The 27,686-nt window shown below is 45.7% G+C and overlaps 1 protein-coding gene across 8 annotated transcripts in view; it reads right to left on the bottom strand.

Annotated features, from left to right (window-relative positions):
• Positions 1–1,681: 1,681 nt before the first annotated feature.
• The window catches only part of Gtf2i (general transcription factor IIi), a 74,413-nt gene continuing 48,408 nt past the window's right edge, over positions 1,682–27,686 (bottom strand). For all 8 annotated transcript variants that reach the window (XM_010619041.1, XM_010619043.1, XM_019206758.1 and 5 more), the window contains 20 exons: positions 26,947–27,005; positions 26,131–26,202; positions 22,742–22,925; positions 21,348–21,406; positions 19,843–19,914; positions 18,871–19,054; positions 17,913–17,971; positions 17,446–17,520; positions 10,698–10,799; positions 9,822–9,887; positions 9,338–9,521; positions 7,995–8,050; positions 7,502–7,582; positions 6,811–6,894; positions 6,153–6,336; positions 5,078–5,106; positions 4,403–4,444; positions 3,480–3,521; positions 3,081–3,155; positions 1,682–2,216 (listed from right to left, as the gene is read on the bottom strand). In XM_010619041.1, the coding sequence (XP_010617343.1) occupies positions 3,097–3,155; positions 3,480–3,521; positions 4,403–4,444; positions 5,078–5,106; positions 6,153–6,336; positions 6,811–6,894; positions 7,502–7,582; positions 7,995–8,050; positions 9,338–9,521; positions 9,822–9,887; positions 10,698–10,799; positions 17,446–17,520; positions 17,913–17,971; positions 18,871–19,054; positions 19,843–19,914; positions 21,348–21,406; positions 22,742–22,925; positions 26,131–26,202; positions 26,947–27,005 (1,693 nt within the window). In that variant the 3' untranslated portion in view covers positions 1,682–2,216; positions 3,081–3,096. The remainder of the gene's footprint in view (positions 2,217–3,080; positions 3,156–3,479; positions 3,522–4,402; positions 4,445–5,077; positions 5,107–6,152; positions 6,337–6,810; positions 6,895–7,501; positions 7,583–7,994; positions 8,051–9,337; positions 9,522–9,821; positions 9,888–10,697; positions 10,800–17,445; positions 17,521–17,912; positions 17,972–18,870; positions 19,055–19,842; positions 19,915–21,347; positions 21,407–22,741; positions 22,926–26,130; positions 26,203–26,946; positions 27,006–27,686) is intronic.

Here is a 27,686-nt window from a genome sequence, read left to right as displayed (position 1 = left end):
GGTACTGCACTACAGGCCACTGGACTCACTGCAGCCGCTGGAACTGGCCCGGCTCCCGGTCCACACCCACACCCTGCAGCCCCTGCCCCTCCGCATAGGAAGCCAGGGCCTTGCCACTGTGGCTGAGGAGCCAGGATGCCACCACCTCGGCCCTGAGCCTTACAGTAGGCGGCCTGGGGGAAAGTAGTTAGGGTACTGGGCACGCCCCGTGAGGGCCACAGCAGGGCCCTAGTCCCTCTTTCTCTGCTCTCCAGCCGCCACAGCCACGGAGCTCCCACCCTGTGACACGTGACCATGCGCTGAGCCTTGGGCGCTCCGGGCTGACAGCTGGCCTGGGCCACCCCACCAGTTAGCAGGTGGAAGCAGCATGGACAGCCAAGATGGCCCGCTGAGTGGGAGGAAAGGCCCATACAGGGGGTGCAGCGCACAAATCCAGCCACTGAGGACCAATGTTTTATTGATGCTGAAGGAGCTGAGCCTGTCTAGCTCAGGGGACCTGCTCAGGAACAGGACCGTGCCTGAGACCTTCCCCATGCCACCATGCACCAGCTGCAATGGTCCAAGTCTCAGTGAAGAGTCATGATGCAGGCAGAACACCCAAAGGCAACCATGGCAGACAGGCAGGGTGGTGCACACCTGTAGTCCCAACACTCTGGGAGGCTGAGGCAGGAAGATCTCAAGTTTGAGTCCAGCCTAGGCAATTTAGTGATCTGAGACCCTTATCTCAAATACAAAAAGGCCTGGGGATGTAGGTCAGGACATGGGCTCTGGGTTCAAATGCGCTGTCCCCGCAGGAGGCGGCTGGCAAGCGTGGCTGAGGGTGATGCAGTAGTGCCGCTGTCAGGGCCTGTGGAACTGGAGCAGCTGCTCCCATCCAAGTGGGCGGGAGGCCGGCAGTGGTCAGCAGGCACCTGAGACCCAGCCGGCTCGAGAGCAGCAGAGCGCGGGCAGCCTGTGAGCGAGCTGCCCTCCTGGCACCCACTGCCTCAGCAGCAGTGGCAGAAACTCCCGGAACCGTGGGGTCGGTGTCCACCTGCCGCCGCTCTGCCCCAGCCTCCCAGACTCACGAAGACACCCACAAAGAAGTGCATTAGTGTGTGAAAGGCATGGATGGATTTTATTTATTACCCTATATCTACAATTTAATTTGAGGTAAAATATAAGCAACACATAAAAATGCCTATTTCTGCTACCATGTAATATAATTCTCCATTGTGAATATCGTGATAAAGCTAATGAAACTCTATGCCATCACATACTCTAGCTTTGATAGCTTGGATTTACAACTCTTATTGTCTGTGAAGTCTCCACACAGGTAAGATTCTCCTACAAAGGCGTAGAATATCAAGGGTGCAGGACTAAGCTTACTGACCCCTCGTTCCCCACAATGGTGCCTCAGTGTTACAAGCAGAATTAGAAATTAACGATGGCAGGAATCCCTCGAACCCACGCCAAGCCAGAACAGCATTCGAGAAGCCGTGGACGCCAGGTCCCAGATGGTGGGCATCTGCGTCCTTGCTGGCCCAGATACTCACACCCGACCACCAACCTCTGGGCCACACCTTGCATTTTATTTGGATGAAAAGGACGAGTGGAAGAGGCTCCACCATTCCATCTTCCAGGGTCCACGCTGCGATACTGACCTCACGCTGTTAGGTGAATCCAGACGGTTTCTCTTTTCATTATGATAAAAAAACAGATGAACCATGATAGATAGCTTAGGAAAAGTTTAGTCAAATATACAGATACTAATTGTTCGCTCAGTCATTAAGGAGAGCTGTGAACAAAGGATCATTTAAATGATTTTTCAAATAGAAAAACTAAAGAACTGACTGTCACAGGAATTTCCTTGGCTGCAGAAGCTGAGATGTTCCAGTAGGAGAGATCTTCACTCGATTGGAAAATACACACCATAGCTGAAGGTTCTGCCGGATACGTAAAAAATCTGATGAGATTCATCCCTGTCATTTTCCCTGTCGTTTTTTCCAGCATTGCTGTAAAATCCTTATAATACATTCCAAAGTAAACCAGCCATTCCGAATCTACAGTCACTCTGCTCTTTAATTCAATTCACAGAACTGCTGAAAAAGTAGACATTTCTATCTAAAAGTAGAAAAAAAGGTTTGTATAGAAGGTATTTCTGTTATACAAGTATATTACACAGCTTGGGGCAGTAACAGGTCCGAAAAGCTCTTCTCAACCACTGATACTTTAAGCTAAAACAGGAGAGAAAACAAACAAGCAAGTAAACAGGTTAATCTAATTAGAGAAATTCAACCTTCACACATATCACAACCTAAAACTGCAATTTTTGATAATGAATTATTTGGATCAAAAGTGATATGAATTGATATCGTAAAGCAAATTACAATAAAAGTCACTGGCTTAAAATAACCCCACAGTCATGGTGTATTTCAGAGCCCACTGATGGCCAGCGTGTTGCATAGCAACCCTGACAGCACTAACAGCTGAGGCTTGGGGAAAGCCACGAGGACACACGATCTAGGGTGCTGGCTCTGTCTAGGGAACACCATTAGCCTTCTTGCTTAGAAGCTAGCCAAGCTGGGCGTGGTGATGCACGCTTGTAGTCTCAGAACTTGGGAGGCTGAGGGCAGGAGGATCGCTGTGAGTTCAAGGCCAGCCTGGGCTACACAGTGAGTTCCAGGTCATCCTGAACTATGTAGGAAGACCCTATCACCAAAAACAAGAACACCAAAGAAGCTGGCCAGGTTGTGTCTGGAACAACAGAACCAGACTTGTGACTCAATATGCAAGATGGTCAATGGCCTGCAGCTCAGCCAGACTCTGCAGACCCTGTGCCACGAAGGGAGAAGTTGGGCAAATGGCACCATCTCAGGATTCCAGTGGGGAGGGTGAAGTTTTAGCCTACAAATGCGAATGCCTTCCTTTTAAGGCAGAGGCGCATTTTGTAACTCTGACCTAGAGACTGTGCTGATTTAAGGAGAACCTCTGCTTGAAGGGGGGGGGCCCATGTAGAGCTGAGGCAGGCAAAGGGCACAGCGGATGAGCATGCAGGGGTTCAGGTGCGAGACGGGAAGGTGGGACACAAGGCTCTTTACCCTAGGTGGGAGAGGTCTACCACGTGGGGTCTGGCTCTTGCTTGATCTGAGAGCTTCCATCGGTCTCTTTAATTTCTATCAGGAGAAACAAAAGGGGAGCAATTAATTGCACTGTGTTCGCATACCTACGAAGTCCATCCGCACCTAAGAGACAGAACTAAGTCCCCAGCCCGGCAGTGAGAAAACACAGCACCCTGCTACTTCTAAGCACCTAGTGACAGACAGCAGTCATTCAAGTGCTTTTGAATTCATCAAGAGCTAAGTGAGGAGAATGGAGAAAAGCAGCCATCATCGGCTCTGGGCGGGGTGTACCGCACGGACCACAGGTGCACACTCAAACAAAACACACCCTGTCTATTTAAGTCTTCAGCAACTTCACTTCTCAGCCAGACTACTTACCTTCTGTTGGTGGAACTTCCAAATGGCTTGGCTCTGCTGATTCTAAAGAGAAGCACAAGAAGACTTACTCAGCAGTGTTATTTACACAACTCAGAGGAGAAAGCCCAGCTTTGTACACAAAGCCAAACCAAGATGAAAGAACAGCCAAAGACGCTCACTCACAATTACCCAGTGACATTTTCTTTTTTTGAGACAGGGTCTCATTTATGTAATGAGACTGACCTGGAGCTCATTGTGCAGCCCAGGCTGGTCTCGAACTCACAGTGATCCTCCTGCCTCAGCCTCCCGACTGTTGGGATTACAGGCGTGTGCCACCAGGCCCGGCTGCAGTGACATTTTCAAAGTCCTGCCTTCCCCTGATGTCAGTAAGTGAGCGGCTGAAGTCTTAAAGAAAGTCCTTTTCTTTTCCGAGGCCTCACACCCACTAGGGGAGGGCTCTGCCACTGAGTGCCGCCCCCCATCCCCAAATAATGACCCAACAGAGCTGTACAGGAAAGCAAGAAGTTCCTGTGTCTCCTTCTCCCCATCCTCCTGTGGCCCCCTTTTGTAAAAGCCTTTATTACTTCCGCTGAACAGCAGGCCATTCATCCTGCTCATAAGGAATTTAAAAAAACCACAATGCACATCTGTCTGCCTGGTGCAACCTGGCTCACTAACTTAGAGCCACCACCAGCCAGGTGGGTGTGCGCATGCCAGGAGCTGGTAAGGGAGGGCATTCCCACCCTGACACTTCACTGCCCCGCACTGGATACCAGGTTCCCGCACGGTGCTGTTAGGACGTAGCTCAAGGTTACGGATGCTTTACAGGCTCTCACTTGCAGGTGTCAAGGGAACCCAGCCCGCACGCACGGACACCGCGGGCACTGTGGGCCCGTGGTTACCACGCAGATGCGGCTCTTTCAGTTTCCTTCCGTGTTGCTTACCTTGGATCACTGGGCCTTCTGATTCGCTCTGATCAACCAACTCTGAAAATAAAGTACAGAGTTTAGATAACTCAAGATGCTACTCCACTTAGATTCTCCCAGACCCAGCTCGGCCACCACACTTCACTGTTTTGCTTGTCATGAGAACATACAAAACTTCAGGGTTCTGGCGCACCCCATACCTCATCACTAACTTCACAGTAATTACCGTGAAACTCTACCAGAGAGTACCATACAAAGATGAGGACAAAATCAACACTGTAAAATCAAACTCAATGTTATCTGGAAATTAGTAAACATTTTAGCCTTTACAGATCAGAGTCTCTGCTGTAACTTCCTGATTCCAGCACAAAACAAATAGACGTGGTGGTGTTCCAATAAAACTTTATTCGCAAACACCGGCAAAGATCCTCTAACCTGTATTAGAATATTTACATGACTCATTTAAAATGTTACTACCACTTTTTGAGAGCAAACAGGGTAAGAAAAGTTAAGAATCATAACTGAGTTTTCAATTAGGAAGCGCCTAAGACAGTTCCACTGCATGCTTACTAACATGTTACTAACATGTTACACTGGGAGAGCTGCCCCGTCTGTACACCCCCAACCCCATCTACCCATACCCTAAGATCACAGGAAAAAACAAGACAAAAATGGTGTTCCTGAAATACTCACGGTTATTAATCACAAGTCCTGGAAATGGTCTAAGGAGAGAAACAGATGATTACCAGTTTATTTTATTTTTTTATTTTTGGGGGGGTTACTGGGGATCAAACTCGGGTCTTTGCATTTGCGAGGCAGGTGGCAGCACCACTAAGCTAAATCCCCAGCCCACCAGTTTATTTTTAATCTTAAAGAATATTGCTCATTCAACTAATGTTTAACCCAGGCTACTTATGCATTATATGGGGCTTTAGGGAAAAGGAATTAGGAGAAAATGAGCAGACCAGGAAAGGCCTCAAGAAAGTAAAACATGTAGAGAGTAGGTATCAGAGAGGGCTTTGCCCTCTGACACAGAAGCTGCCAGGGACCTAACTGTGGGTACAGGAGATGGAAGAGTCTGAGGACAGCTGGGACTTGGCCAGGGCAGATGTCACTCACTGACGAGTAAGCACTTATTAACGAGTGCAGTTTCTCCTGACATGGGCAGGGGGCAGTGCGACCACGGCAGTCTCAAAGGACTCAGGGTCATCAGAGCCATGGCAAATGGCTGACTTGGGAGCAAATGCGGCCAACGTGAGGTCCACGGTGCTCTACCAGACAGAAGTTGGTGCGATTTTCCTGTAAAGTGCCAGTCAATATTCTAGGCTTGGTAAGCACTACTATTTCTGTCCAAACTTCTGAAATCATCCACTCTCACAAGAAGGCAGACTCAGATGATATGCAAAGTTGGATGTAACCATGTTTCACTAACTCTGTAAAATACAGGTGGCAGACAGGCCAGACGCAGGCTGCAGGCCATGATTTGCAACTCCTGGCCTTACAAGCAAGGAAATTAAACAGCTCAGGGCCCGGGCTGCCCTGGTAAAGCACAATGTGAGGCCCTGGGTTTCATCCTTAGCGCCACAGGGAAAAAAAAATCACCTGGATCAGCAAAGTCTCATGGAACAGTGACTAGACCAGTTTCTCTGTCATTTCATTTCTCAGTAAATATGATTCTGAGACCTCACACAATTACACTGTCCAGAGCGACTTAACCTCGAGATCTTCAGACTTGTTCTTGTCGACTAAGCACACACTGCTCCCTTACCTGATGACTGTGAATTTGATAAACTCAGCAGAATCTAAGATCCTTCTCATGGAGCTTATTTCCAGGTAGCTGGGGGCTTTGAACGACACCCCAGGGGGCATGCCGTCCACCACCACACATCCAGGGTTGATCGTGATTTTCCTGTACGGGACTTTCACTGGGAAACCCATGCCAATAGCTTCACCTGTAGAGACAAGAGCACAGCACCACAGAGGAAGTACCCTGTCACCTCAAAAAGCTCTCAAAGGTTTCTGCACACATCAAACTCAAACAGGAACTTCAGTGTTAATGTTTATACTGACCATCAACAGAGTAACACATTTCATGTTTCCTTATTAAAGAAATGTAGCATAAATTGTTTTTTGTTTTTGTACCGGAGATCAAACTTACGACCTGTGGTCGTGAGGCAGGTGCCACTGAACTAAATCCTCAGCCCTTAGCATAAACTTTTTTTTTTTTGGTACCGAGGACTGAACTCAGGTCCTTGCGCTTGCGAGGCAGGTGGCAGCACTGCTGAGCTAAATCCCTGGCCCCAGCATAAATTTTTAATAGTTTCTTTTCAATATGAAGATTACAGTTACTCCACAATCTACTGAACAGATCTCATTAAAACCAAATCTTTCTTGTGGCAACTGAACTCTGCAAATGCAAAACTTACCAAACTTCCGACTGAAGAGGTCATTCACTTGTTCTCTTAGCTGCCTTGCTTTTTCAACTTTTGACAGTCTTTCATTATCATCATCTAAGAAGTGAAGAGAAAGCGCAAAACTTAATAATGCACTTTTATTTCCAAGTAAACTGTTGCAAGTTCTGTGTGATGTTTTCTGGAGTCCTGCAGAATTCTGAACTGCTCATCACATTGCTGCCAGCGTGAACCACCACTGGCACATGCATGGCTGATCCACCAGCATCTTGTACCACCATTGGTACACACAGATCTAATCACTTTTGTTGGTCTTTTTAACTAAAAAAATTTAAAAAAGAGACAGTGATGCATGTACCAAGGGTGGTTCAAGCTTCCTGGCAGTGAGAACATACAGGTTACCATGCCGCCAGGAACACATTACAGTGATATCGCTACCTGAAAATGCCAACCTATTCCTATTATAAAGACCTCCCTCCTGCTGTTCACTCAGGCTTTCTGAAGGACAGCTAGGCAGAGGCACTGAGCAGAACCCAACTCATGCCAAGGGCAGCTTCTGGCCAGCCAGTGTTGCAGGGGCCTGGAGGTGCTCAACAAGATGTGCCAGGCCAGAGCAAGGCCAGAACCAGACCAGTGACTGGTGCTGGCAAAGTTCCCAGGAGCTGAAAGAATGTCTCAATCTCGGATGGAGTCAAGGAAGCCATACCTGGAATTGTTACTTGAATGATGTTAAGATCTTCAACACCTGATGCAGTAGTATTAACGCTGGGTGACGAATTTATTTTTCCTTAAACAGAAACGGACAATTAGCATTTATGAGAGACACACAGTCAGAGACTTCTCTAATAAAAACTGGAGGTGATGCGCTTGCAATCCAGGCTGCGAGGCAGCCTTTCAGGACTGAGTGCTGCACACATGCAGCTGACCACCAGGGCACAGGCCTTCTCGTAGGCTCTAGCATAGAAGCGCAGCCTTCCTCTCCTGGGCAAAGTCGCCCTCGTTAACCAAGCTGCAGGAGCTGCCTGCAGTGGTGAGGGGACACCGCCCAGCCTAGCGGATCAGCCAACCTGATCTGGCCATCAGTGTGGTGACAGCTGTCACAGCCACACTGTCCCCATATCCAACTATGCAAGAACTAAAGCTGTAAAGAGACCAAAACCCAGCTGGAGTGAGTCTCCCCCACAGCCCAGGACACTCACTGGGAGGGCTCTTGGAAGAGGTGCTCTCCTTGATTGCAGTCTCAAACATTTCGGGCCTATAAACAACAACAGAAAACACATACCAGTCGGTAGGAAGTCTTGCTATTGAAAGTTAAACCATCAAGATTTAAAAGCTGGAGGGCCGGGCACTGAGCTCAGTGGTGTGATGCCTGCCTTGCAAGCCCAAGGTCTTGAGTTCGATCCCCAGTACCAAACAAACAAGATTTAAAAATTGTATCTTGAGGCTGGGGGAGCAGCTCTGGGGTACAGTGCTTGTCTAGAACACATGGGGCCCTACGTTCCACCCCCAGTATCCCCAAAACATAAAAATAAGACAACCAACAGTCCCCCCACTCTCAAGAGTACACACCAATTCTTAGCGATGGAGAAACAGAAGAAACGTGGATATACAAAGAACACATCCACAAGGCCAGTACTGAGGCCGCGTCACCCGCCCTGCCTCACCTGAGCCTCCCCCTCGCTATACTACTTTCCCTGCCTGTGGCGAGAACAGGTCCTGAAGACTGGGAGCCTGGCTTGAGAATGGAGCCAGGAAACAGCCCTGTACATAGCCCCCGCCGAGAGGCAGGCCTAGGGCACCCGCAGCGGGGACGCCTTGGGAAGCAGAGACCTGCGCTAGCAGCAAACCTCTCCAGACACAGCTTCAAGGGCAATGGTGGACACGACGTCAGACAATGTCAGCTTTCCTTGTGTGACAGAAGCCTGGGACAACTTACACCCAGCAAATGAAGCCTGAAATTCATCTCAATTAATTTCCTATAACTGTTACCTATCAATATGTATCAGTAACGCCAATAATTCCCACCAAGTCCAATAACCAGCCTAATTAATTCACAGATGTTCAGCCAAATCCAGGAAGCTGGAAAAAACAAAGGCCTTTAGGAAATGTGGTCACTGCTAAGACTCCAGCAGCAACCGGGGGGGGGGAGAGTGTGTGTAGATTCTGCAACATGAAGCTGCCATCTCGCTGATGTCTCAGAGCCAGCCTCTTTCACTTCTCACTGACTCACTAAGCTTGCAGGACGTGGATGACGCACACCTGTAATTCGAGCTATTCAGGAAGCTGAAACAGGAGGACTGTGAATCCCATGTGGCTGGGCTCTTAAGACTCGCTTAAAAAATAATAAAGGCTGCGGGGTACAGCTCAGTGGCAGAGCTCTTGCTGTCACATCTGAGGCCCTGGGTTCCATCCCATTACTGAAACAACCCAAACCATCGGGGCGCGGTGGCTGTGGTCTTCAAGAGCTACGTGACCCACGTGTAGCGCCCCCACCCCAACAGTCTCCACTCAGGACCACTCCCACTGTGTCCACTGTCCTCACTTCTTAATGATGAACTTAATTTTAGCCTTGTTCCGGAGGATCTTCTCCAGCCTCGGAATGCCGAAAGTGGAGGGTCTGCGGAAGGGCACCCCCTCGGGCAGGCCTTCCACATAGAAGTCTTCTGGGAAAGACTCGAACAGCGCAAACGGCACCTTCACAGCTTGCTTAAGGCCGAGAGCTTCCCCTGTAACACACACACACTGCATCTATTTCTGCCACTGCAACTGAAAGAACTGCAGTTTTAAAAATGTATTTGAAATCATTCCCCAGCTACTAAAGGCATATTCATATTTCAGAATTGTATTCATTTTAATTTTAGATAATGCCCTTCCATTTCTTGGCGCCTAGGAAAACATGAGAAATTGAAGCCTGAAACCCCGTTTCCGATGACAATAACATTTATATGTCAACTATTTTACTGTTCCCTTTCTTTTACGTACAAAGAGTTACCTTATTATTGCAATAACATTTCAAATAAACCTACCACATTTTTCATTGAAAAGATTTTCAACTTTCTGCTTCAGGTCTGTGATTTTGGCATTCCAGGCCTCTGCATATAAAAAATAGAACAGCTAAAACTGTAAAATCAGTATATGCTCACAGGCAGGAATTTTTTGTCTTTTATTGAGCAACTTTAACAAGCACAAAATAAAAATGTATACACTTTCAGTGGGGTCATGGGTGGGCAACTACGCTGACCCTGGTGCACAATCAAACTGATTATTTTACTGATATAGCACACTGGCTACAAATAAATGACACACAATGAACTGAACATTTCCCAGGGTAGCGTCTGTTATGCGCCAGGTACGGCTATAAGTACATGAAAGAACTAATATAAACCCCGATGTAGAAAGTAACACTGTCCCCAACTGGCACATGGTACACAAGAAATGCTAGCAAAGAAAGCTTGCCCACTAATGTTTTTAGAGTATTTAAGTGTTTGAACCATTCAAGTTTGAAATGGTTTAAAATTACATCAGCAAGTAGAAATGCTACAACCTTATTCTTACTATGCAGACCCAAAACTCCAGTTTTGTGCAGATTTCTTTTCCTTTTCTTTTTTTTAGTACTGGGGATCAAATTCAGGACCTTGCACTTGCGAGGCGGCACCATGGAGCTAAATCCCAGGCCCTGGTGCAGATCTTTTAAAGGATGGATTAGACGGGTGATGGACAGGGCTGTGCACTCAGGCCCCAGCCACAGAGTGACAGTGTGTCAGTCAGTCTGCTCTGTTGTCTGTCCCTCCAAGCTCTGACGAACAACAACTTACTAAACTGAAATTATTCACCTGGTAAAAAAGCGTGAATTCTTTTTTTTCCAAAATTCTGAAATTAAGAAATCTAAAAGAGGTACTTACCGAAGGAAAACTCTCTCCCTCGAGGCTTGAAGGGAACATTAGAACCATTAGTTTGTGTAGGAGTTCGGACAGTGGAGGCTTGAGGATTGTTGTTATTAGGGCCTACGAAAAATAGAAAGAGAACGTGTAAACTGTACACTCAGTGCGGGTCAAGTACTGTCTCTGCTTTCTCTAGAATACACACTGGTGAGCCCAGCATGTGCCAAAACACAAGTCAGCTCTCATGCAAACAAGCTCTTCCTGCTGGTGCTGCTGCAGACCTCCGTCCACTCTTCAATTTCCCCTCCTGCACCCTGCCCCTTTCCCCAGAAGACAATCGGTGACCTGACTGAGCCGAGACACCGGACCTTCACTGTGAAGCTGTTGTATATTTTGGTCACCAATGTTTGCTGTCTTCCTTCCCTGAACATAAGCACAACTTTGGGTACCACTATCCCTGATATGAAACTTCCCTTTTGACAGTCTAGCAGCTTTGACAACTTCTTTTCTTTGAATTTTTACAATTTAGAAGTAATGTTAGAGATTACCAGTTGTTTCCTATTAAATGAAAATGAGCGTTAGTTCCTTTTATTCACAGAAAATCCAGACCTTGAATTTTTACAGGTGAGGACATCTAATACTTAAGACAGCATTTCACTTAAGTCTAGAGAAAGCTTTTTTTTTTTTTTTTTTGTACTGGGGATTGAACTCAGGACCTTGTGCAGGTGTGGAGCCACTTAGCTAAATTTTCGGCCCCAAGAAAGCTTTAATTGACTGACTGATGGAAGACAGGATTTTGCTATGCAGTACGGGCTGGCTTGAACTCATTATGTAGCCAAGGCTGGCCTCAAGGCGATCCTCCTGCCTCAGCCCCCAGTGCTGAGATGACAGGTGTGTGCCACCACGCCCAGCAAGCTATTTGTAAAATATATAAGCAAAAATAGGTGGACATGCCTGCAGCCTCAGCTACTGGGGAGGCTGAACTTCTTGAGCCCCAGAGTTTGAGGCCAGTCTGGTAAATGTAATGATACTTCATCTATTAAAGAAAAGGGCCAAGATAATAGAAAAATGAACACTAAATTTCACCTTAACTCTCTGGTGTATAGCCAACCTTCTCAGGATAGGTCCTAAAATCTTAAATTGCACAACTTACAGGAATGTTTACATATAGACTCCTGGGCTTTCAATTACTTCCTCCGAGCTATGCCCATGTTTGCAAAACAGTTTTTGCTCAATGATTGATTTCTGCAGAAATGCTATTAATAGATAGCCACACATAATGGCCACCGTCCCAAGCACGTTCTGGGTAATAAAGAAATATTCCCCTCCCACTGTACCCACAGAGAAGAGCAGCACAGGGCTATGTAATGTGTGGCTGATTACCCAGCCAGTCAGTGGTGGATTTGGGATACCAACCTTCCAAGCAGGGCTTCTCAGGACACTCAGTAATATGCTTTCACAGACCTGAGCAAGGGTTGGCAAATACTCAGCGCACTACTTCCTGTAAAACGTCCAGATCAACTTTCTAATTTCTGATTCACCTAACGCTCCTGAATAAAAACCACAGCTTCCTCACCCAGTGCAGTAATGACAGCAAGTGCCCTGGGCCAGCGGCTCAAGCGGCTTTACGACATGACACTAAAGCCACCCAGCCGACAAGCCCTGCTCGCACCCAGGCTCATGAAGCAACCTCTTGGTAACGAGTGGGCAAGACAGGGAGGAGGGATGACCAGGCAACACCACCGGCCTGGCTATACAATGAGATGGTCACCAGCACTTGGGTTCACACTGTGCGAGGCAGAACCACGTACCCACGAGGCTGGCCAAGCTGCCAAGAACACCGGCACCACCCACTGCGGGGTGCACAGCAACGGAGCCCTCAGACTTTCCCATCGGCAGTGTAAAATGGTACAGGCACTTGGGAGTTTTGCTGGGCGGCTTCTGAGAAAGCTGAAAGCCAGCATTGTACTACTCCTTGCCCATCTGTCAGAGAATGTGCACTCTGTGCCCAAAGACTCCGAGCATCTTCATCAGACACAGCACAGCAACAGGCAGAAACCCATGGCACTGATGTTAGTAAGTAAACATGTTAAGTATAGCAAAACCTGGTGAATCCAATTCCAGAGACACTAAAATGCATAAGACATATCTACAAACATGTTACAGGAAAGCAGCTCACTTTACACCATGACTCCGATTCCATGGAGAAACGGTTTCACTGCAGCAGAGGGAAAGCTGCAAAACTTACACATGAATTTCATACTAAATTATTCATTAATACCATCCATTAAAAGTAAGAACCAAGCCAGACACAGCAGCACACACTGTAGTCCTAGCTACCCCAGAGGATGAGGCAGGAGGATCATTAGATTACAAGAGTTTGTTTCTGCTTTTTTTGTGGTACTGGGGATCAAACTGAGGCCCTTGCGCTTGCAAGGGAGGTGGTGGAATCACTGAGCCAAATCCCCGGCCATAGATTACAAGAGTTTGAAACCAGCCTGGGTAATAGAGCAAGATCCTGCCTCAAATAAAATGTGAGAATAACCAAAAAGTTTTGAGTAATATGGAGAAGCACTGTGGTGACTATTACTTAAGACAACGATGATGATGAGGACAACACAGAGTAAAACTCATGTTGGTGGAGATGTGGAAAACTGCACTGCGGTGGGGATGTGAGGTGGGGTAGTTGCTGTGGAAAACAGCATTGTAATTCCTTGAAAAATTCAGCAAGCAATTACCAAAGGATCCAGTAAGTCTACTTGTGGTTACATGCCCCAAAGAACTGAAAGCAGGTTCTACATACTTTTACACCCATCACTAGCACAGTTTAAAACTTAGCAATGATTTGTTTCCGGAATCTTCCACTTACTCCTTTGGGGACGCAGCCAGCAAGGTTGCAAGCGAGCAAGACTTCTGCACAGGGACAGACTGCGAGGTAGGACTATGACACAGACACACGCACACATGGCCAGAACCAGTGAGGCTCAGACCACCCCACGGATGACTCCCACAACTGCCATCCCCTCAATGCTGCTCTCATGTCTCGGTTTTCTCGTCTGTGCAATGAGAGCGTGGGGCTGCGTGGCGTCCTTAGACGCCACAGAATACAGATCAACATTGAACGGTGCATCTTAAACAGCAGCTCAGTGAAGCCCCAGAGAGAGTGGCAGTGTCTGAGTGTCTGATGGGCCCCACAGGCCTCATGTGCAGCTTAGCTTAAGTCTCACATTTCTCTTTCCCTAGAGCCATTTTTTTTTTTTTTTTTTTTTGGTGGTACCAGGGATTGAACTCAGGATCTTAAGCTTGCGAGGCAGGCACAGTGCCACTGAGCTAAATCCCAGGCCCAGGGCCATACATTTTAATTTATAGCCTATTCTTTGTGCAAAATCTTGAAGTTATTCGCTATGTTTATTCATCACTGCAATCTTTTCATAGGTGGGAGAAACACATGGAGCACTGGTAACTCCACAGCACAGACGAGCACTCAAACACGGGCCAATGAGGAAAGCTGGAGCCAAGGGACTGTGCAGTGCCGACTCCATGAGTCATGTGACCTCCAGATACCAAACGTCCCACACGGCAAGCAAACTAGCAGTCACCAGGGCCACAGAGTGAGGTCCAAGTGACCGCTGCTGGGGAGGGGCTGAGCTTCTGGAACATTCTGGAAAATGTTCTGGAACTAGCAGTGATGATGATATATTATTCATACACTAAACACCCTGAGCTGAGTATTTCTAAATGGTGAATTATAAGGCATGAGTATCTTCATTTTTCAGAAGCCATGGGGCTAGGGATTTAGCTCAGTGGTTCTGCCGCATGCCTCGCAAGCGCAAGGTCCCAAGTTAGATCTGTGGTACCAAAAAAAAAAAAAAAAAAAAAAAAAAAAACCCCAAACAAACAAAAAAACTGTTCTCTGCCGGTTTGCATAACTGCAAACTAAACTAAAGAACGGAACATTTACATAATTTTCCTAGGTGGTGGAGCCCAGATTTGAATCTAACCACTTTAGTCTCAAAACCCATACTTCATAGGGCCAGGGATTTAGCTCAGTGGCACGGTACCCACCTCACAAGCACAAGGTCCTGAGTTTGATCCCAGTACCAAGAAAAAGAGAAAAAAGAAAAAAAAATCCATACTTTATTTCAATTTAAGTACTGGAAATCAAACTCAGGGCCTAGTGCTTGCTGAGCTATACCCCCACCTGACCCCAGCCCTTTTCTTTTTGTTTTTGTTTCTTCGAGACAGGGTCTCACTATGTAGTTGAGTCTGACCTGGAACTCACTATATAGCCCAGGCTGGTCTCGAACTCACAGCGATCCTCCTGCCTCAGCCTCCCGAGTGCTGGGATTACAAGTGTGTGCCACCACGCCCAGCTGCCCTTTTCTTTTTTTAACTAAGAGACTCAGGCAAAAATCTGCTCTGAGTTTCCACAGCAGCTTCCTGCACGTCCTGACAGAGCTTGGACAGGGCCAGCGCTGCACCCTGGCTCCCTGTGTCTCCTGCTTGGACATGGACACAAGGACAGCAGCTCCACTGTCATTATGTACCCCAGAGGGAAAGGCCAAGAGAATCACAGGGAAGCCCAACTCCCCATGTTGGAGCAACTGAACTGATGTGAGAAAAACAAGCATCTTCCTATCTGTGGAATCAGGGGTGACTGCCAGAGAAGACCACTCTAGCAAGACCTGGAAACCTTCCTTCTACCACCCGACTCACTGTAACTCATTACATTACTCTTTCCCTAGATTTAATGACCAACCAAGAATTGACATCAGCTTTGCTTTTCCAGGATCAATGGATAAAGTTTAAAAACACAAGAAGGGCATCTGGAAGTGTCCACACTGACTATAAAATAAATTGAGTGACTTCTGAGCAACAGCACCTGTAAAATGGCGTGTATACAAACCACCTGCTTCACCATTCTCCCAACTTTACATTTAATGTCACAGGTTAATTCTAGTTCATGACATAACACATGCAATACAACCTTACACCGGGCTGAGGAGGGACCAAGTGAACAGAAGTTGGAGTGGCCTTGCTGGCTTTGTCTGCAGTCTAGATGTTTGAGAAGGGGACCCTCAGTCCCTCCACCACCAGAGGGCTCAGCTCCCACCTTGTCTCCCACTTTTCTCGGAACAGACTGCTGGTGGCTGCCACCCTCAGTGCTTGGTAGAGCACAGCACCATGCTGCACAGGAACTTCCTGTCCAGCTGGTACCCAGCCCCATTACGGCTGCTGTGTCCCTGTGCCACCTGCCTCCCAAGTTTGTCCTTTACCCCACTTGCCACTGCAGCCTGGGGCTGTTACCCGCCAGGGGCTGACAGCACCAGCCCTAGAACCAGCTGGTGCCCCAAGTCCTGAGACAGCAGGCGCAGCTGGAACCAGGATGCACAGCCAGGCTCCAGGGCCAGTTGCTGCTGCAGAACTTGGGCACAGGCTCCACGCCAGCAGCGCACTCTGCTGCTCTCACTCCAGCACATGCTTCCTGCACCCCACCTGCTAACACCTCGCCTCACCCCCAAGGTCCAGTGCAAATGCTGATGGCACTCAGCTCCTCCTAAGAATAAGCCCTCCCTTCCTCCCCTTGTTATCGCCACCGTTCCCACTGCTCAAATCCTCACGGCCTCGGCCCAGCTTGCCTGGTTCCTGTTAGTCTTTCTACTAGAAGGAACCCTGAGGTACTACAATAGCCATGAGCAGCTTCAGGAAGCAGCAAGCCTCTACAGGAGAGGCTTCCTCTTCATGCCCCTTCCCAGAGGAGGAAGGAAAGTCAAGGAGTGAATGCATTTGTAATTCTTAGCATTTCTGAAAGGAAAGTGGAATTTGATGCATGGTATGCGCTAGTGAATGGCACAGAGAGCTCTGCCCTCAACAAGAGAGAACAGGTTCTCTGAGTGCACAAGACAGCTGCACGGGGACTACCGCTCTGTTTCTGTGAGTGCTGTGCCTCCTCGTATGAAGCTGGGGGCCCAGGATAAAAGCAGCCATCCTTCCACAACAGTTAAAAGACACAAGCAAATATCCATTGATGACCACTGGCTGAGAACCCTGCATGGCACTGGTGGCAAACCCAAGGCACACATGCATGTTACTGTGTGACACTGCAATAAGTGGGTTTTGGGCTGCAGTTTGGGCATTTGTTTGCCTTCACTGGTCTCTGGCAACGTTTGAGGTTCATTACTTCTGTGAGCCTGAAAAGACAGTGATTTGCAGACCCAGTCCAGTCTGAGGACCTAGTACAAGCTACTTCAAACCAAGCTATTCTCTAAACAACCCCTAAACATTCTTTTCTGAAAAAACAAACAAAAAAAAAACACAAAACCCACATTACCCTCTGCACCCTTAATAGCCGAGGATTTAGCTCAGCAGCACAGCACCTGCCTGGCAAATGTGAGGTCCTAAGTTCGATGCCTGGTACCAAAAGAGAAAAAAGAACAAACAATGGAGGGATTATCTTAAAAGATTGTGACATGATCTACGAACATCATCCTGGCCATTTTCAAGGTTTTTTTTTTTTTTTTGCGCTGGGGCTTGAACTCAGGACCTCATGCTTGCAAGGCAGGTGGCAGAACCACTGGGCTAAACCCCCAGCCCTTTAAGCTTTTAATTATAATACACATTTAAGAAGCTTATCACAGGTTGCTATTTATATATAAAACTAGTTTTGTAAAAGCTCATCTGCCTAACATTGCAACTAGTGAACTTGCATACACGAACTTCAGTGCAGTTAATGCAAGAGCAAGCAGGCTGAGCCTAGGGAGGGCCTTACCTTCCACAGTGACCTCGATTTCAGGGACCTTTGAGTTACTCCCAGGGCTTCGGGGCCTTTTGGGGGACTGCAGTGCTAGAAAGGAAGCCCATAATTACCTTTGTATACTGTTAAAAAAAAAACTACAGAAGGGGATGCTTTATAAAAGCAGAGTATTAAAATTCATACAGTTTGGCTCTTTTCAAAGAAACCTGAAGAATTAAACTGGTAGTGTAATCCTCCACATGAGTCTCAACAAAGCTGTGGAAACATGAAGGAGGATTGCAAATATGAAGTACTCAATGAAATGTTAAGAAAGAAAAAGAGAAGAGAAAGAAAAAGGCTCCATTAAATAAAATAGGTTAAACAGCACAGAAACAAACCAAAAGCCCCACAAAGATAATGAATGGCCAATGATTCCATATGATAATGTTGATAAGAGTGTTTTCATGTGCTGAAGCATAATAAAGATTTACATAATCTCTTACCTTTAGTGTTAATTTTACTAGCCATGCCAGGAGGCAAGTAGGAAACAACAAGCTCAGGTCTAGAGAGAAAAAACACAAACATTCAAATGGTCAGTATAAGGGTGCCCTACACAGCTAGTATAAACAATCAAAGCTTCTGAACTAGAAAATTAAACTCTAGTTCAGTTTTTGTTCTGCAGAGAGGTAAATAAGGCAATCACTGATATTCAATCATTCATAAGATGGACCAGGAACAAGAGAACAGATAAAAATCAGCATTTTATGCTGGGCGTGATAGCGCTGTGCACTCTGGGAGGCTGAGGCCACAAGATCGGAAATTCAAGCCAAGCCTGGGCAACTCAGGGAGAATCTGTCTCAAAAGTATAGGCAGCCAGGCATGGTGGCGCATGCCTATAATCCCAGCACTCAGGGAGGCTGAGGCAGGAGGATCGCTGTGAGTTTGAGACCAGCCTGGGCTACATAGTGAGTTCCAGGTCAGCCTCAACTACATAGTGAGAACCTGTCTCAAAAAAAACCCCAAAAAACAAACAAAAAAAAATGTATAGGCGAGGGAGGGTGCTTGTGCTGGGAATACAGCTCAGTGGGAAGGCATGGGCTCACTCCCCAGCAGAGGGTGAGAAGCCAGCATTGCAAACTGGCATTCAGGTCCCCAAACAGAACAGTGAGGCAGTTGTTACTTCTCTCCTTGCACTGATCAGGAAAATGAAGTGCAGAACTAAGGGTCTGTACTGGACAAGGCCAGACTCCAGCTCAGGGCTCGACTTTCCTGTCGAGGAGAGAGCCATCCCTCCCTCTCACTTGGGTAGACAAAAAATGTAAGTGAAAAAATCTAACTTTTTAAATTCTAGAAATGAAAAGAGTGCCCATCAGAACCTTTTGGGGGGCAGCAGTGGAGGCTGAACCCAGGGTCTAGGCAAGTGTTCTACCACCAAGCAGCACCATCAGCCTAAGGGCTTACTTTTTAACAACAAACTTGATTTTATTACTCCCACGAACAATCCTTTCTAGACGTGGAATTCCAAACCAGGTGGGGCTTCGAAAGGGAATTCCTTCTGGCAAGCCTTCAACATAGAGGAACTCTGGATTTGACTCAAACACAGGGTATGGTACTTTTACTGCTTCTGTGAGGCCAAGAGCTTGGGCTGAAAAAGAGAGAACACAACTTGTGAGAGATAAGATTTCACACTGTCTTTTGTATGTGTGCATTCTCAGATATGCAGTGGATGAGTTCCCTATGATCTACCCATAGCCACATAATACTGACGGCAACTTGCTTATTAGTACATTGTGCAAATCTGAATAAGCCTAAAAAAAAAAATCAGTACTTTCAGGAGGAACATTTGAATTAAATGACTTAAATTAAATCAAAAGGACAGTTATAAGTTACTATAGCCACGTCACACCACAGCCATCCACTTAGCCCCTTGGCTGGCATCTGGATGCAGGTCTGCTACTGTAAAAGTCCAGATGAATAAGCGGCGTCTAAGCAGAGAGCTCATTAAGTCAGAGACGAGAGGCAGCAGATGCAGGCTGCCTGATCAAGGAAAAAAAAGGACGCTGAAATAATGACGGACAGCATGCCCCATTCCACTTCCTCAGTCGGCAGACACCACTCCCTGAAACCCTGCTGCTCAGGCTGCTTAGGACAGTGCACCAGGTAACCAGGGTCCCAAACCGCAGCTGAGACTTAACAATGCAACCTGTGGGCCACGCTGCTCTTGGCCAGGTGAGAAGCACAAACAGTGGGCCTGAGATTTGTCACAAGAGAAACAAAGGAAATGGTTTAGTTTAAGCAGCAAGTTTAGTAGGAGAAATAAACTAAAAGCCACTTTCTGGGACCTTCCTGGTTCAGGTCCTGAACTGTAGAAGTCTGTTCAGAACACAGCCTTTACTTGTTTTTAAACTAAAACAACCATTGTATTTTACTTACCAAACTTCAAATTGAAAATCTCTTCCACTTGCTTCCGTAGCTTGGTAATTCTGACATTCCAGTCTTCTTTGACTGGAAAGCAGAAGTAAATCTAATGATGTCAAGTACTGGCACAGACACAAATCAGATTCCACTCAGGGACCAGAAGGTAGACACCCTTCTGTCTAGTCATGCTCTTAACTCATCTTGTTTAAAAACAAAAACTCTGAGTGTTAAGGAAAAGAATGATTTCCTGTACTTGTCAACTATCAGAAGAACTACAAGAATTCAAATTTAATTTCACATTGTAAATAAAGAAAAAAGTGTTCATATAAAAGAATGCTCACCGGGGATCTAGCTCAGTGGTTCCGCTGCCTGCCTTGCAAGTGCAAGGATCTAAGTTCGATCCCTGACACTAAAAAAAATTTTAAAACATATAAAAGAACACTCAAGGACCAAGGATTTAGCTCAGTGGTACCACATCTGCCTTGCAAGTGCCGGTCCTGAGTCTGATCCCCAGTACAGGGGTGTGGGGTGGAGGGGGAGAAATGCTCTAAACTAGTGCTGTTAGCTGGGCGAGGTGGCGCACTCCCGTAATCTCAGCACTCAGGAGGCTAAGGCAGGAGGGTCACTAGGAGTTCAAGGCCAGCCTAACTACAGTGAGACCCTGCCCCCGCAAAATGAACAGAGCCAGGGATGTATCTCAGCAACATGAGGTTCTGGTCCTGAGTTTGATCCCCAGTACTCAAAACAAACAAACAAACAAACAAAACAAAACAAAACAAAACAAACAGTGGTATTCTCACTCCCCCTGGAGGTCTATCACTACAAAAGCTCTCTGTAAGGCCCAGGGCTCCCACACCAGGACCCTGACAAGTTTTCCTTTCATTTAATTTCTACACAGGCCCTTAGTCTGTTCATCTATTCTATTTTCTTCCCATCTATCTATCATGTGCCCACAAATTCATACAAATCCAAACTTCAGTCAAGAGCTGGGGATTTAGCTCAGTGGCGCCATGCCTGCTTCACAAGCACAAGGTCCTGAGTTCAATCCCTGGTAGGCGGGGTGGAGACTTCAATCAAAGCAGGCTTTCCCACTAGAAGTACACTGTTGTGTATAAATCACGGTAACAGGCTGGAATGCCCAAATCTGGCTACTGCAGAGTCTAAAGCCACACAAAGTTTGCAATTGTGGCACACAAGGTTTTCCAGACAGCTCAGTCTTGATCTGGAGTTGGAACCCTCTATGATCTGTGGTCTGTTCACAGTGGTATGCAGCTGCTTCTACTGAGCTTCCATGAAAGGGTATTGGGGGGTGCGGGGTGTTGGAAGGAGGAGTTCTATAGCCATAAAAGAGTAAATTTTTAAGAAAGGAAAGAGGGCCAGGGATTTAGCTCAGTGGTTCTGCTGCCTGCCCCGCAAGAGCAAGGTCCCGAGTTCAATAAAACTCAATAAACTTTTTTTTTTGGTCCCAGTACCAAATATAAAGGGGGGCGGGATGAGATGTTTTGCCAGGTTTGTCTTACCTGGTGTGTTTGTCCTTGGCTGAGTGACTTCAGTTGTACTATGAGTCAGAAGCTCTGGTCTGGAACAGTAAAGCTGACATTAGCAACCGAGCATTTAGGAACAACCTTTCCCACATAGACACACAGTGCTAATATTCCTAAATGGCCTTCTTCTACAGCAAAAATAAAACTGTTTTGGTGACTCTTATCGGGAAAATAGCAGTTTTCACACATTCAGGTGGGGCGACATGGATGTTTTCAAAGGCATTTTATGCTTGTGTGTGCGAAAGTCACCTTTTCCTCCAAACCAACTCAATTTAATTCTTTTTTTTTTCTTTTTTTTTTTGTATCAGAGATCAAACTCAGGTCCTTGTGCTTGCAAGGCAGGCGGTGGAACCACTGAGCTAAATCCCTGGCCAACTCAATTTAATTCTTAAAAAAAAAATTTTTAAATTAAAAAAAAAATTTAAGGCAAGGCCTCACTATGTGGACCGGGCCAGTCTTAAACTTGCTGTGTAACCCAGGATGACCTCAAACTCGTGACCCTTTTATGTTAGCCTCCCGTGTGTGCTGGGATTACAGGTGTGTGCTACCATGGTTGGCCCAATTTCTAAATCTCAACACAAAACATCTAGAAATAAAAACAGCTGGCTAAGTCATTTTAAACACTTCTCCCTTACCACACTCAGCGCCCAGCCAACATACAAAAGCACAGCACTGGGGCAAGTGAACACTCCTCCTGGAGTAGAGGGAAGCCTCAAACAGTTCCCCACACCAGGCCTCTGAATCAAACCAGAACCCCCCTCCTGTCCCAGGGTCTGCTTCCAGGCCCGACTGCAAGCTACTGCTTTTGCCAGTACCACTGCCTGGCACCCAAGTCTGTGTCCTGAATTCAGCCAGGCCACACCCTACAGCATCCTGCATCCCACATCCACAGCAAATGGTTCAGTGAGGTGAGGGCACAGGCACAGCTGGCTCCTCTGGCTGTACCCACACAATCCCTCATACAGGCAACCTGTCCTCTGCGCTCTGTGTGCACGGCTGCCCAGCCTGGACATGGAGACTTTATCATCTCCCGAAACTAGATAGCACTGCGCTGCACTGCACTCAGGATGAAGCCTCTCCAAGACAGGGCTCCAACAGGCTAAGTACTGTGTATGTGATGCTTGCCCCGAGTAAACATTTGTGTGGTACCAATCTCTAAATGCACTGCTGGGGCTGGGGATTTGGCTCAGTGGTTCTGCTGTCTGCCTCACAAGTACAAGGTCCTGAGTTTGATCCCTGGTACCACATAAATGCACCGCTGGGACTTAAAATGCAGAGAAGTCCTGTGAAGAGGGATCAAAAGACCTTTCACCAAACCAATCTTTTCCAAGGAAATATGCTGTATTTGTTTCTACAGGCGAACATCTTACCTTTTAATAACAAATTTAATTCGATTGCCCACTTGAATGATTTTTTCCAGCCGTGGGATTCCATACCAGGAGGGACTTCGGAAAGGAATGTTTTCTGGTAATCCTTCCACATAAAGATCATTGGGATGCGCCTCAAATTTTTGGTATGGTACAGCCTTGGCTTCTGCGCTTCCCAAGGCCTCAGCTGAAGATGAAAGCAATTCAGGAGGCTCAGTGCATACTGAAATCATATTTTAGTACAGTCCAGAGCAAGGTACAGAGCAATTTTTTTAAAAAATTGGAAACATGCCGCACGTGGTGGCGCATGCCTGTAATCCCAGCACTCAGGAGGCTGAGACAGGAGGATCGCTGTGAGTTCGAGACCAACCTGGGCTACACAGTGAGTTCCAGGTCAGTCTGAACTACATAGTGAGACCCTGTCTCCAAAAAAAAAAAAAAAAACAAAAAAAAAAAAAAAAACAAAAAAAAAAAAAAAAACAAAAAAAAAAAAAAAAACAAAAAAAAAAAAAAAAACAAAAAAAAAAAAAAAAACAAAAAAAAAAAAAAAAAAAAAAAAAAAAAAAAAAAAAAAAAAAAAAAAAATTGGAAACACATTTACTAATTATTGAAATAGAATTAATCTAAAAAGATTTAAGTTTTTTTCAATATTCGTTAGAAAGGAGGAAAGGAAAGCTGGGTGAGGAGCGGACAACTACAGATCCCCAGAGGATCATCTGTGCCTAGAATTGATGAGGCCAGACTGGGCAACATGGTGCAACCACATCTCAGTAAAAAAGAACAGGAGAAAGTCATGATGGGTAGTGTAACGTAAGCCCGTTTCAAGTGCCTGCAAGCAGACTGTTCAGCAGCACTGTCTGACAATGCATCGATCCTCTTCTACAGCTGCTCAACAGGAACAATCATCAGGCTCTGCCCTCAAATGTCCTGCCAATTTTTCTAGGGTTCTGGGGATCGACTGGGGCCTCGCACGTGCTGGACACGTTCTGCCAAGAGCTACACTCCCAGCCCACAATTCCTAAATTCTATCTTCCTAGACACGATTAAGCCAAAATGGGCCATTTTTTTCGTGGAGTAAGCTAACACCTCCTTTCCCTTGGCCGAAAGTCATCTTGCTCTCCAAGCACCAAGAACACTATTAGGTGCAGCTGCGTCCTTCACAGTGCTCATTTCCAAAGCTAAAACATGAAGGCAGTTGATAGATGCTCACATAGCTACTCTTTATCACCTGTCACCCACTCATAAACTGTAATGATGTCACTGTGATAGGGACAGTGAGTTCCCAGGGGATTTAACAGCTTAATTATTTTATTTGTTTGTTTTTTGGTACTGGGGGATCAAACTTGGGACCTTATGCTTGTGAGGCAGGGTGCGGAACCACTGAGCTAAATCCTCAGTCCAAGTTTAATTATTTTAAAAGCATAATTAGTAAGAAAAGTAAGAACATGGATTCTACAGACAACAGCAGTTAAGGTCTGAATCTATAGTGTGTGAGCTGTACTGAAAATTGGTCCTGAAGACTTGGCACTCTGTGGCTTTCTTGAACACAAGAGACAGCACAAGAGACCTGGTTTTCATGTAGGAAACTAGAACCATGGTTCTGTGGTCCCCATGGAGGTCTGTTCCACATCCCCACCCTCCATTGCAGCTTCCCTTGGCAGGACAGCTCAAGGCTCTTCTAATTTTTTTGGTACCAGGGATTGAACTCTGGACCTTATGCTTGCAGGCAGGAAGCAGCACCACTGAGCTAAATCCCCGGCCCTAGCCCAAGGCACTTCTGTGTTCTTTCCGAGTTCTAATTAATGAAGGTCAACACATGTTATGTAATCAAATGCTCAGTTTTCTGCTGGTGTGAAAAACATCTTCAGGAAATGGATTCCCTACAATAAATATGTATGGAGCACCACCTTATGCCCACACAGAGGGGCAGCAGTTAACCAGACATACTACGCCATTGTGGGAGGAAAGATCTGGTGTTAGTCCACAGGCTACTATTGGATGGACGCTTGGGGAGAACTTCTTTGACGTGGTAACATTTATACAGGGAGGTGGCAGAAGCATATCACAAATACCATCACAATGCTACAGTCCCAGCAAGGGTACAACCTCAGAGCAATAAAGGCACTGGCACAGGCTGAGCACAAGGAGAAAGGAAATATTAAAAGAAAGGCAGGGCCGCCTGCACATCTATGTCGCTGAGGGCCAGACAAGGGACAGTGGAGTTTACTCCAAGGACAGTGGGACCCATTAAACACACTGAGACAGGCCAGAACTAGTTCCATTCTACTTCTAATAGCAGCCATGTGGCTGCACTGTGGCCCTTGCTTGGACCGCAGTCACACCACTGAAGAAAGGGCTGGAGGTGAGGTACGTAGTAAGTGTGCAGTCAGCAAGCCTTGTAAGACCGGATGTGAGAACAGTGGAAAACCACTGGGTAGGTCATGGGTCGCTCAGGAGACTGGGAGAGGAACATTTTAGAGAGGGAAATCAAGAACGCCTAAGAAGCTATCAGATGGGGGGCAAACATAAAGGTCTGGTAGTAAAAGGAGTTTTCTGAGCCAGGAATTTAAAGACTGATGCCACCACAGGCAATGTATTACTGTGTAAACCGGATGGAATGAGACCACACAGGAAGAAAGACAAAGAGGGCTCAGAGCTAAGCTCCATGCAAGTGCAAATAGTGAACTAAGAAGTGACAACAAATAGACTCAAAATGAGACAGTAACAAGCCAGAAAAGCCAAGGGACAACAAAGCTGGAAAACTTGCCGACAGTAGAAGAGAGTTTTGTAATTATAAACTAAACCGATGTATTTTAAGTGTTTTAGAAGAAGTTAAGCAGCACAATAGGCTGAGGGTGTAGCTCAGTTGTAGAGCAAGTGTCTGGCACGCAGGAAGCCCTGGGACTGACAGGGCAGTACTCAGGGGGATGGGTCAGATATTGAGTCCTTGGCACCTACTGCAATGGCCAGCAGATGTGTGTGTGAGGCGCTACTGACGCCCCTTTTCTTCCAGGGCAGCAGCTACAGAAGTGAAAAGGCCTGAAGACAACAGGATTCACAACTGTGTAACTGACAATGTACAGAAGTCAGGGCTGGCGGTGCAGCTCAGTGGCAGAGGCCTACCCTAGCATACACAAGGCCTGGGCTGCAGATCCAGCACTGCCAAAGAAATCAACAGAACAACTCAGTAAAAGGCTCTTAGAGTTTCATTATTCTCTCCCTGGCAACATAGGATTAATCTCTGTAAATAAATTCTTACTAAAAAGCAGTAAGAAAAACCTGGACATGAACCATATTCACCTTATTGATTTTCCACAAGGGAAACAATTTTTTTTCTTAATATCACATTTTTTTCTGAAATATAGTTTAGTTACAGGGAAAAGTAGACTTACCAAATTTTTTGCAGAAAAGCTGATCTACCATCTTTCGTAATTTAGTGATTCTGGCATACCACTCTTCCTTTACTATAATAATAAATATAAATAAATGTACAAATTTTTCTATTTGATGGCTTTAAGCAACTAGATTATTAACTATTATAAAAAGAATTACAAAGAAATACTATTTTTCCTTTTTGTAGCTAAAGTATTAAGATTTCACGTTTTTATTAAAATAAATATGACACTGCACAAAAAGAACAAACGTAATTGAAGGCAGTTCAGAGCTCAGTTTGCTGAAGAATAGACAATTTTTGCAATGAAAATTTAGGGCTATGACAGTGTTGATAATATTTCCATGATACAAAATACTAAGTGTAACTTCCTTTTTATGTCCCCTCCCCATTCCACTCCAGAGCAAACACTAACAAGAAAATGAATTAATTTGTATTTCCTTCAAAAACATCTAACAAGCAAATGGCCTCATGTTCTATAAATTAAATCTCTGTGTGTCCTACAATCACATATATACATAAAACACATCTGGTGAATGATTATCCAATTGATTAATGCAGATTCAGATAATGAACTATTTAATATACTATGCCAAGTAAAAGTTTTGTATCTTGAAAGTAGAACATAGTTCTTTTAGTTCCATTTAGAAATGCGATGTTTACATTTACTTAAAATGAGTTACTAAAAAGAAAACGAGCTTTTGTAGATCAGTAAGTAGAAGTCTGCATGGCATGTAATTAGCAAAGACATATTATTTCATGTAGAAGGTCTCTGTAAACAGAAAAGGTTGGGTTTGACCCAAGACTGAAGACCCACCTCCTGAAGCTGGTTTGTCAAGCTGTAAATCTTCACGTGTTGAGTTTAGAAGTTCATGTCTGAAAAGTGATAGTAAATGCTAAATATTCACAAGGCAATTCTTAATGACGTAGTAACCTCTAGTATCTATTTAATATTCAGTTACCAAGATAGGTATTAAGAAAAGACAGTCTGGACTCTTGAGCACAATTAACATGTTCATGAAAGGATTTTAATTTGTATGTCTTGCTACCAAATGGCTTGAACTACCCATCAGGTGGCTTTTTATTAATTTTACTAGTAAAAAGACTGATTAAAAGTGATTAGATCTATTTGTCCCACCAGCAGTACAAGGCTCCCAATGGGACAGTCAGCATGCACCACCAGTGGTTCAAGCCAGCAGGAATATGTTAACCTTAATTTTGTCTGGTTTCCACAGAGTAAGAAAACAATGACAACTGAAATTGCCATATTAAGTTGTGTCACAAACCATGTGTCTTCAAGCAAAAGCAGTAATTTTGCAAACCAAAGGTTTTTTTTTTTTTGGTACGGGGGATTGAAATCGGGTCCTTGTGCTTGCAAGGCAGGCCACTAAACCGCTGAGCTAAATCCCCGGCCCTAAACCAAAGGTATTTTAAATGTGTTAGTTTTAATGAAGGCCCTTCAATTGTATGTTTACATTCAAGACTACCACCCTCTACACATCTTTAAACGCAAAGAATTCTAACTATATGTGTGTGTGTGTGTGTGTGTGTGTGTGT

This window comes from Fukomys damarensis, unplaced genomic scaffold (assembly GCF_012274545.1).
Source record: "Fukomys damarensis isolate Sample0158 unplaced genomic scaffold, DMR_v1.0_HiC HiC_scaffold_17, whole genome shotgun sequence".
Lineage (NCBI taxonomy): Eukaryota > Metazoa > Chordata > Mammalia > Rodentia > Bathyergidae > Fukomys > Fukomys damarensis.
This window is presented reverse-complemented; position numbering and strand designations above follow the sequence as displayed.